The sequence below is a fragment of the Lytechinus variegatus genome, chromosome 7, assembly GCF_018143015.1.
Source record: "Lytechinus variegatus isolate NC3 chromosome 7, Lvar_3.0, whole genome shotgun sequence".
In the NCBI taxonomy this organism is placed as follows: domain Eukaryota; kingdom Metazoa; phylum Echinodermata; class Echinoidea; order Temnopleuroida; family Toxopneustidae; genus Lytechinus; species Lytechinus variegatus.
The window spans coordinates 40,862,201-40,874,179 of NC_054746.1; the positions used below are offsets into that span (position 1 = coordinate 40,862,201).

Sequence of the window (11,979 nt, forward strand, 5' to 3'; positions counted from 1 at the left end):
AGGCCTGGGTGGTTGTGATGTTGAAGAAGGGGGAGGGGCGACGAAGATTACTGAAGTGTCAGCATGCACTTGGTGGCACGCGTCTTTATGTCTCTTTGGTGCAAATTTGTATTTGTCATTTTCACTCTCGACACGATGCTTCCTGCAAGTCACAGAAGTTCAGCTTTATAATAATTTCCCAGGTGATACTGAACATTTTTCGCAATCACGGCAGACCGTATATATAAGTCAAACCAAAATTATTTTGAAATCCCTTTTTTGGGCCTCGATAGATTTCTGTTTGCAATTGATAATTATGTCCGACATGAATGTTGTATCGCAGGAAAACCATCACTGCTACTAATCATCGGCCAAAGGTAAGGAATTAAACTGTAACTTCATTTAGTAAGTGTTCTCGAGGACAAAGTTAATGGACTTTCCATTAAAAAAAAAATATGGAGATATTTTTAGTGGTTGTACAATGACCACAATATCATTAATCTATTCTGAATATTTCATACAAATTGCTAACAAGGCCAAAATTCTGTACCATCATGAATGTGGAAGTGCTTATCATGATTTTTTTGGGGGGCATGTGGATTTCTCTTTTACAATTATACATCATATAGAAATAAGAAGATGTGAAACTGAGTGAGATTGTGGTATTAATGATTTTATTTTCTTACAGACATGCATCAGACAGTGGTATTTCAAGCATATTTTGAACTTGAAGTAGATTCATGAATACATGCGAGGCAAAGGAATGGAATCGTCACTGATACTGTACGTGATATATCATGTTATCTGCTTGTCTACACATGTTTATTCTCATAAGGGTAAGGATGCTCTTTCTTCATCGTTGTTTAAATAAGACCTGGAACAAGGCAACAATTGAATTCAATTATCGTCGATTTTTTTCAATATATTGTTTTTACAATCGATATTTCTTTAGGATATTTTAAATTTGTATGAGATCAATCTTCATCATATTTCACACGCAACCTGTCAAATTCAGTTGCTGTAGTTTCAATATTGAGAAAATGTGTAGCTTTTCCTCCGTCATACTTTCAATTTTTAACACCTCTACTTAAAATTTGTAAAAATGCATCAATCTATTTGGACTTCAATAGACAAGTACAATTGGAAATTTAAGCTGATAACTTACTGCAGATGTGTTTTAACGACTAACTTTGAATTATGATTGGTGAACAAAGACCAGAGAAAAGTGACACTATTCTGAAAAAAAATATGCAAGACAGTGAGTAAACCTATTCTGAATTATAATGTCAGATTCAAACAGTGGCGATGATTATGATGATATATGACAAAAAGGGAGGGGACTAATTTATATTTTCAAGGTGAACTGTTTTGTCACCCATCCCAACTTAATGATTAAATAAATGATAATTAAAAAAATCGTGCAAGGCAAGGGCGTTGGCTGGTTTGAGCATGAAGGGTGCACGTCCTGGAGAGGTGGAACTAAAGTAGTGCAAGTGTCGGAAGTCATCTGCCTCCGTGAGAAGGTGCACGCCCAGCCAACGCCCTTGCAAGGTTATAAAACACAACACACTTCTAACTTGGTATATGTAACTAAACATTTTCTTACAATAGCTATGACTCTGAAAGTGATTGTGACACCAATAAATAAATTTGTATTACGTGTTTACCTCATTAACATGTTTAATGGCAAACCCAAACTTTTATCAAACATGTTTTATTCGAGTATATAGCTTTTTAAAAGAATGTTGTTATGAGCCTCATGATTATATAAAATCATAATTGATAAAATGTGCTCGCAAATCATATTTTAAAATGTTAAATTGATTTTCTCTATTTACTTAAACCAACGTTAAAGCCTAGAAATTGTGAAATTCTTTATATTGCCATAGATGTCACTTAGCTTTGTAGCCATATTCATCTACTACAAAAACGATATATACGATATATGCTTACGTACTATTTCCAATAAAATGAATAAAAATGGATAAAAAGAAATAAATGCCAAATTTTGTTGGTAATCTCTTGTTATATTTTATTTTTACTTATTCATCAAATTCACTTAGCCTTGAAATTCATAAAAGAATATTTCGGTGTCGTGATTTCTTCTCTGATAAGTCAATTCAATCTATGGTGACAAACTCTATGACACATTGAGCTGTCGATAATTGAATATCAATCCCTCTCTCCTCGATGAATACCAATGTTTGCAGCTTTATATTGACCCGTAAAAGCCTTTGCCGTCATTTTCTCTTCTGGCACAAGCCGCGTTTTGGTTATCGCTCATTTATAGCAAAACCTGTTATTGGCTGTGAACAAGTACTGGATAATGCCTCGAAAAAATGTTGGTAAGAAGCTATTAATTGGAATAAAATGTGAGTTACATTAAAAAATACTGACCTGATTGATAAGCTAGGCGATACATACCTCTCCTGATTTTACGATGAAATGATGAAATTCCAAGTGTTTAATTTGTCTTTCTTTTGATACATAAACACATGCATTAAGAGAATAATTATAGGCAAATATTCATCTCTCTATTCGTCTGCTAGCCAATTTCCTCAAGCAATAAATATCTTTTAAACATTTTCTTCTTTTTATTGAAGAAAGCAAATTGTATACAATAAATCATAAAATGATCAATGGATATAAAAATATCAAATATACCAATGTATCAACAAACAAAATATAAAATCCATCAAAGTTGGCATGATTTTTACCCATCCATGCAAGGACAGCTCCTCCATCGTCCCTGATATATCCCCCTTCCACTTGTAGACCTATTGACCAATTAAATATCTAAATAAGTACACAAACACATACACTCTCTCCCATACACCCTAAAATACACACACCATGGTAAAATAGTTTCAATTTGATTTAGTTTGATTTGTTTGATTTGATTGTATTTGCTATTTTATCAAGTAACTGTGCTAAAAATTTAAACTTCAATATAATGTCCATAATTATGTTACAACCCAGATCAAATGAGAGACAATTCTACCAAGGCACTCGTGTGGAAACTGAAAGATCAATATCGCGATGTTTCTGTCAGACCTATCCGTGACCACAGGAAGCCCGTAGAAGTCTTCATTCGAATGTTGCTTTATGAACTCATCGAGTTTGTGAGTAATCATCTAACCAATCACACTCCTAATCAATTCGGAAAACAAATCTTATACAAAAAATGTATGGTTCATTTGGGATACCTAGCAGGTGCTTCATACATATTTTTTACGAAACAATCGAATCTATGCACAAGATGATGGCATCTTATGAAGTATACTAATAAAGCGTATTTTGTCACATATTTCTTTAATAATAATTACATATTTTAACATGGATCTTCGAAGAAAATGAAGAATCTACAGTAAGTCCAAGATTAACTGCATAGACGAGGGAATGACATTCTACATGTTCTACATACTTTCAGGGTTGTGTTTATTGCGAATAACGGGGTACCACTGAAGGCACTGAATCAATGTTTTGACAGTTAAGATTTAAAGCAGATTTTTTTTTTCAGAAATACATGTAGCAATGTTAAAATGATCATCAAGATTATCAAATATTATTAAAGATTATTATTATTATTTAACAATATCAAAATGAGCTTAAAATAGATATAAGTTTTAAGTCCTTGATATACCTGGAATTAGTGTGAGATTTTCGCAGAATTTGATCTCAGGTTTTTTTCTCATTGAGAACAGTAACCCGGGCTTATGCCGGGTTAATGTGCATATATAATATCTGCCATCAAAGTTTGGCCTAAACATTTGTAGTAATAGAACACATTTTTGTTTTCATCGTTACATTTAACATCTCCAGAACGAGAATCAGCAGAAAATCATTGTTCGCTCTAATATGAGATTGGTAAGTTCATATTGTTTCTCTGTAAGATTGTGGAAGGAAATATTTTTTTAAGGTATCAAAATAAATTGAGGTTTCCAGTGGTTTCCATCTTTACAGACTACTCTGTAAAATAATGATAAAAAACGCAGTATTTATCCATATACTTCAGGGAAATCTGTAATATATTACATTTACATTTATTTTATCTTCTTGTAAGTTAGGCTAATACAAAGTGGAATACAGGTAACACAGTGCAATGATGATGTGGGTCACTATATAATTTACACTTTCTTATGTAATTGCAAACTTGGTTTACTGCAGCATTTCATTGCTCAAGTTGCTTTTACTTTAATTTACAGTTGTAAGGTAAGAGGAGTACACTCTTAAAAAGGATTGGTCAAAATAACCAATCTGTTGGTTAATATGTGTCCGACCGATAAAATTGTTCAATATCAACCAAAATTTTGGTCGATTTGAACCAATAATGTGGTTGCTTTTTACCAATTTTATTGGTCGGACACATATTAACCAACAGATTGGTCATTTTGACCAATCCTTTTTTAGAGCGTAGCTTTAAATCATCCAACACAGCAAATACCAAAAGGTCTTATGACAAATTTCGCAGAAGAAAACCCTCCTACAATATTCCTGAAATAATTATGGTGACAATTATGACAGTATAGGCCTACGTACTTGTAATCATTTTTTTTTTCAGTCATTTCTTTACAATCATTATACAGTGTCATGTAATGCCATTCATTAAATTTTCATCAAATGGTAATGCGTATATAGTCATATGGCATGATATCACATGATATTATTTATAACCAATGGTTCTACACTGAATGCATTTTCTATAAATTCATAGCTTTATTAAAGACAAATCCACTCCAACAAAAAGTTGATTTGAATAAAAAGAGAAATCTTACCAGTGCACGCTGAAAATTTCATCAAAACCGGATGTAAAAAAAGACAGTTATATATTCTGTTTCGCTAAATTTCACAAAAGTAAACAGTATGCACATCCCTGTCGGTGTGCAAATGAGGGAACTGATGATATCACTCACTCACTATTTCTTTTGTATTTTATTGTATGAAATATAATTATAACTTTCTCCTCACTGTCCGGTGAAAAAAGGTTTTATTTCTTCCTGAACATGTGGAATTACCATTGTTTTTAAAAACATGTTTTGGTTCAGTCAAGTTGGTCCTTATTGTTAAATTTGTAAAAGTTGAAATATTGTATAATTCAAAGAATAACAAACAAAAGAAATAGTGAGCATGAGTAAGGGACATCATCGATTCTCTCATTTGCATGTGACTGAATTGTGCATATAGCTATTTTGTGAAAAATAAGCGAAGCTTTAGAATGTCAAAACTTTCTTATTTTACATCAGCTTTTTGATGAATTTATCGGCATTATGCTTGTCTGATTTTGGATTTGACCTTTGATTTCACGGAATTACTTGTCTATTTTAACAATGCTGTATATACATGAATACAAATCTTTGCAGAAATGGATAGACGAGTATCTACAATGGGAACCGAGTGAGTGGGGTGATATCTACAACATTACCCTTCATATCAAAGATATATGGAAACCTGATGTAGCTCTTGAGCAAAAGTGAGTATTCAGATCATAATCTTTGACATCATATGCCAAAGAGGACACTCCTGCTTGTCGCAGAATTGAATTAAATGAAATAAGAATAACTAAATATTTCGATTCACACTATTTTAACAAGTCGATAAGACAAAATAAAGTTGAATAATAATAATAATACACGCTTCGTCAAATCCACACTGTAGAGTGTGCAAGAGTCTCAATGTATTGGTGAAATACATAAGATATTCAAGACGAAAACGAACTTGGTCGGCCTTCATATATCAAAACCTTGCCCACTCTATTGGGCAAAGGCCGTTGAAAACAGACTTTCTTGCCATGTGGAATCATTCCTTATTCCTAATTAGACATCTTATCTTTAAGATGTTAAAACTTGACTTTATTGCCAAAGGTTGCTTTTTGTCATTATCGTTAAAACATGATGAAAATCAATAATTATATATTGATGTGTGTGTGTGTATGGGGGGGGGGGTTGATTGCTGCTCGTATTTGGGTCTATGGAACTAAACACCTATCGATGTATCTATGTGATTTATATACGAAACCTATATCAATATTTGACCATCTTTGCCCTTACTACTTCAATTAACGGCCGTTATGTTCATGTATGTATAATGTTTAAGCGGTAAAATATATCGTGTCGGAAAAACTAATAAAATATTCAAAATTGGGTCTCTTGTTCCAGGATTATGTCACATAAAAACTACGAAGTGTGCTGCGGCAAACCAAACATAGACCATGTTATCCGTGAAATTAATACCTATGTTTGGTTCACCCTTAAATTTGAGATCCTGGAATAAATCTTAGGGTTCATTTCTTCGTTCGTTAATAGCTTGCTCGAAACCGAATTCTATATTAAAACACTATTGACGGCATGATCTGATTAATACGACCATGTTCAATATATAAACGCCCTCTTACCAAGAGGAACATTTCTATTACAGGTGTATTTTAAAAATAAAAATATATATGCATGGACACGCATGTATCAGGTATCTAATCTGACTGTGATTGAACACTGCATAATTTTGCTGATTTTGAAGGAAACAGTAAACGAAATTTTCCTTTTCATCAACAATCCAATTATGAAAAATAATATCGTTGATCATATAATTGCTTATAATAGAGGCCAACAATGACTATTCGGATATAACTACACAACAAAAAATGTGGTGTTAACTGGTGTACATATATAGGACCACACCAGTTATTTTACACCGGTGTTAAATTGGTGGTGTTAGTTTTACACTAATAGGTGTTATTACAACACCTTTTGTTGTTACTTTTACACTCTTTGGTGTTATGTTTAATCTCTAGGGTGTGATTTTAACACCTCAGGGTGTGGTCCTCTATTAACACCAATTGGTGTCAGTTTTAACACCGCAGTTTTACAGTTTATCGGCATGCTTTTTGGCTTATTTTTACAGTGTCCACAAAGACGGTATTGGTATTGTTGACACGTATGTCATCATTCAACATACTGGTTTAGTCGATTGGTTATTTCCTGCCATTACCACAAGCGCCTGCAAGATCAACATTAAGTACTTTCCTTATGATATCCAGCAATGCAATATGACTTTCTATCCATGGACGTTGGCTCGTACTCAGGTAGGTAGGCTCAGTACATCTTCCTATTATGAAATATTACACTCTCCTGAACAAAGACTGCCGTGGAGACAACCAATATGATAGATGTATAATGTTTAGTTAGGACGTTCACAATGTTTGACTTACCCTGTAACCCATCTAATTCGTAACTCGACCATTTAATTCAAATTCTGTTTCTTTAGTTTTCAGGTTGAAAAATCGGATATTGATTATCAAATTGTTATTCATAATTGTTGCGTTATTCTTAGCACGATCGTTCCCGCTAGTTAGGATATGAATAAAAGATATTTTACCTATTGATTCTTTAATCTCATTATATTATTATTTCATCATTGATATTATTTATTTTCTTTTATTATTGATATTATAATCAGTAATATTGGTGTTATGGTTACATAAAAAAGTGTATTCGTAGTTATTTTGTGTTATTGCTTAGCAAGAAAACCCGGAAATGAAAGTGCCCACTCAGTTGTAGATCATTAATGGGACTTCATCATAAGTTGAAAAGTTAATCAATACAGTGTTAAATTAATTTGGTAGTTTTTAAGGAATTATTGAATGAACTTTTGAGTTGGTTATTACCAGATGCTCTTACCAATATCATTTCCATCCTTCCTCAATATATAGATGAGATTATTTGGACTGAATGACGAAGATGCCCTCCAGGAGAGGTTTGTCCGCAATGGAATATGGAACCTGACTCATTTTCTACCCGTCAATGAAAGCATCACATTCAAGTGCTGTCCAGATTCATTTGACCATGTCGTTTATATGCTGACGTTTGCCAGGGAAACATCATTCTTCAACACGAACATAGTCATTCCGGCCCTATACCTTACCGTCCTGATGTTAATCGGCTTTTGGTTGCATCCCGATTCCGGGGAGAAGATCACCTTCACAGTCACCAACCTCTTGGCTCTCATTCTCTTCCAGCAGCTGGTTGCGGAATTCATGCCACCCATAGGCGAACCAAGGTCCATTATCGGTTAGCAATTTCAAGAAAAATCTGAAGAAATTATTCGTTTTTGGTTTGAGACATTTCCTCTTTTCAATCTGATACAATGTACGAATTTGTCCAGTGATACTTGTCATCAATATCAAGTTAGAAAATGGTGTTGTATCTCTTGAAACGAACGAGCATGATGTGTTTCGTGTCTTTCTTGAGAGTATAGTTGGGAGTCTTTATGACAACTGAAATACTAATGGAGAGTAATAGGAAACATAGGCGGGGGGGGGACAGGGGACATGCCCCCCTAAATTTGAGGTGGGGGACCATAGGGTTAGGGTTAATCCTCCTCAATTTTTTTTGTTGATAACCTTTTTTTTCTTTTTTCTTTTGCTTGTCAAAAAATTTTGGTGGTCCCTCCTTAAATTTTGGGCTTCCGCCGCCAATGATAGGAAATGGTGTACCGCACAGTTTTTTTTTCCATGGGAACTTTATTATTTCATGTGTATAGATAGTTATTACCAGATTGACAGAATCTTTGTAATCCCTTAATACCGACTACATTGGTTAATTTAGAGTTGGCTTCGTTGGTATGACTGTAAATGCTGCGATATAATGTGGCGAAGGAGGTGTGAATAATAATGATGATGACGATTTTGATCTCATTATCGATTATTTTCTGTAGTGACATGTTTCTTCATCTTGATAACCCTGAGTGTATGTTCCGTAATGCTCACCGTGATTGTCCTCCATGTCTATCACAAGGACGTTGTATCTCGGCCTCCATACTGGGCCTTCTGGCTTCTTAGAATCTTCATCAACAGAAACGCAGAAAAGAAAATGAGGTATGGCGCCTAAATGTAAGCAAATAAGAGAGTTATGAGGCATAACTCCTTTAAAAGTCATAGCATACAGGACAATTTAGGTCGGGATTGAGGCACACAACCCCGGAAACAAGTTGTTCTATATAAGCATCAGACAAGAAAGTTCAACTTGGTGTTGGTAAAAAAAATACATTGAGAAAGGATTTAACTGAGTGAGCTGAGAAAGGCCATTTCATGTTATTATGTGATCTTTGAAATTTTGGGTTGTGGATAAAATGCAAATATGCACCTTAGAAATATTTGGATTTTCTATTATTTATTTAACAGACTTTAAAAACGTAAATTAATTTTATGTTTTCTATGAATCTCGATGATCCTTGGTAATTGCTTTCATAGATGCAAAGATTAGCCATCTTTTATTTTTATTCAGTGTATTTCTTCACAATCAGAGAAAATATAATTCCATTCCTTCTCTACCTTTGACTAATATTTAAAAACATTGTTTCTTCTGTATCTAAAGGATAAAGAAGAGACGATATTTGATTAATTACGTAATGTTGAATTGTTTCATTCTTGATTATCGATTATATTTGCTTTATTATTGTTTAGGGATTACTACAAATATCTCGAGGCAAAGGAATGCGAAAGGAAAGATCCCACTATCCGATACATCTGTGATACGGTACCACCACCCGCTGTTCTTGAAAACGCATCTCCACCATCATCCGAAGTTGTTGGAGAGTCATCTTCACTCCAAGAGGGGTCAGTCGACTCCAATGTATTCAAAGTGAAATGCTCCATGGAATTATCCAATAGTTTCATGTGGAAGCAGCTTGCTCATGGCATCGATAGAGCCTTTGGTACTATATTGAGTGCATGCATGATGGGATGTGCAATATATGCCGTTGTTTCCTTCAGTCAAGCTCCCTAGATGTCGCAACGAAAAGAATTGTTATTTCAGATTTCAATATTATCTTGCTTAATGGAATGCGATGCGGTTAAGAGAGCACAGAAATGACATATACATTTTCTTTTTAAACCTTTCTTGATTAGAAGCTATTAGTGTACATTGTAGCAACATGATCAAATATCAATAAATAAAATAAAATAAAAACATGTTTACATTACGCACAATAAAGGGATCTGACAATTTTCCTTGATTTTGATTGCTGAGAAGAAAAGTTTCTATTTTAATTGTCGGATGTAAACAACTATTTTTGGATGTTTTGGATGTTTCATCCGATAAATCCATGAGGCACAACTCCTAACAAAAATAAATTAAGTTTATGCTGGTAAAATAATGTAAAATTATGTGAAACCTAAGGACCTAAATATTTATACTCAAATGCCATATTTTTTCAACAGATGTGCAGTTCAAGCAACAATTATTATTTATTGACACATTTATTCAAATTAAAGGTCAAAGGTCGTGTACTCATACCGATCTAAGTCTTACCATATTGGCCTGGATTTAAAACAGCTTTGTCGTTACTAAACAAGTCCACATCTACCCCTGATATTTGACAGTAAAACTGAAATACATATTTAATTCGGACATACATGATAAACATTCTAATTAACCAATATAGTCTACGAAATTATTTAAGAAAATGTGTTAATCAGATCTCATATTTAACTGATTGAACTGATCAGTTAAGTTTATTAAATGCCCTTTGCTCATGAACGTTTTATAATAAAATAACACTCATGCCTTCATAAAAAAATGATTATTTTATGCTTGCATTAAATACTGCTTTTTGATCAGTTGTCATAATACGATAACAATTATTCCACATTCCCTCGTAATTCAAACGAGTCGTTAGATTGTTTAATCATTATATTCAGTGTTTTAGAACCTGAATTGAAAAAAAACGTCATTATATTATGAATGTGAACTATGTACCATTCAATTGAAAAATGTTTTCATCTGTGAAAACTGCGTGTTTTTTTCAGTTTTGCTTCGGAAAGATAGCACTGGAATTCAATTTGGTCGCATAACCACCAACACCGGTAATTATATGCTAACTATGACTCCAATTAAGCAGAAGGTCTAATCTAATGGGCATCACATGATTTACAAAGCTTGATGGGAACGTTGTCATGGTTGTGAAGAAAACGCAATTAACCTTTCAGTAATTTATATAGGCCTATAGCTTATTTCTTCTTCTCGAGAGCTCACAGTGTCAGGGATGATTTTTTTTCATGTATATGGATTGAATGAATTTTACTACGCGTTTATTTAGCAATATCGTATCAGATAATCAACGACCTGAATATGATTCGATATTGGCATGCACTTTCTGAAAGGCAATCGTTTAATTATGTGTAATTCAATGAAAGCAGGAAAGAGGAAAACAGTAGTGCAATTATATTAATATACAGCGCGTTTCATAAAAAGGTAATATTTAATTTTGTGAAATGATTCTGCATGGATATAAATGGGACACCCACAGCTTTCTATTGATACCCTATTTGTACCATTTGTGCCACGCATGACCAAATCAATCGCTGTTGACACAGTCCAAGTTTTGGTAAAGTGGGTAAAACGTGCACTTGATAGAATAATGTTTTCCAAAGTAATTTTTCGAATGAAGTGTTACTTGAGACATTTCTCTGAAATGATGAGTGAAAATTTAATGTCTTATCATGGACCTGGTCTTATTGACCCACACCTTCAACATGTCTCTTCTCCTTTGAAAACAAAGCCAGAGGCGTGGAAGGATATCTTGGACAGCTGGTCTCACCAATGACAATGCCGGATCATTGTGCAAAGCATCAAACTTATAACAAATTCGGCCCTGCAAGTCATTAAAATCTTGGGGAAGAGTTGCAAACACCTATTTTTAAAGTGTCCCAAAAGAAAATAATCATAGGACGTGCAGTCAGGCGCTCTTGGTGGCCTTTCAATGTCATGGTTGAGGGCAACAACGCAATGTCCAAAGAGTTCTAGTCTATACCTAATGATGCTGGAACGATGGACAGGAGAGACATCCTAAATCCACCAAAGATGGCTCTACACTCCTCACAACTGTCTCTCAATGTTGGTCCAACTGTGGTACGATCTCATCTTTAACGGTATGCAAGTACATTCACCTATTAACACTCCTTTGGAAGAAAAGGGGTCAAATCGAAATATTTTTTCCAGCTCAGGC

General features: G+C 34.0%; 1 protein-coding gene across 1 annotated transcript in view; it reads left to right on the forward strand.

The window, feature by feature from the left end:
- LOC121418023 (neuronal acetylcholine receptor subunit alpha-10-like) overlaps window positions 1–10,515 on the forward strand; it is a 10,610-nt gene extending 95 nt beyond the window's left edge. The window contains exons 1-8 of the mRNA XM_041611726.1: window positions 1–815; window positions 2,959–3,101; window positions 3,802–3,846; window positions 5,340–5,449; window positions 6,877–7,057; window positions 7,685–8,042; window positions 8,689–8,848; window positions 9,437–10,515. The exon at window positions 1–815 is cut by the window's left edge and continues 95 nt beyond it. Coding sequence (XP_041467660.1) covers window positions 728–815; window positions 2,959–3,101; window positions 3,802–3,846; window positions 5,340–5,449; window positions 6,877–7,057; window positions 7,685–8,042; window positions 8,689–8,848; window positions 9,437–9,758 — 1,407 coding nt within the window. The 5' untranslated portion in view covers window positions 1–727 and the 3' untranslated portion in view covers window positions 9,759–10,515. The remainder of the gene's footprint in view (window positions 816–2,958; window positions 3,102–3,801; window positions 3,847–5,339; window positions 5,450–6,876; window positions 7,058–7,684; window positions 8,043–8,688; window positions 8,849–9,436) is intronic.
- The last annotated feature ends 1,464 nt before the right edge of the window (window positions 10,516–11,979 follow it).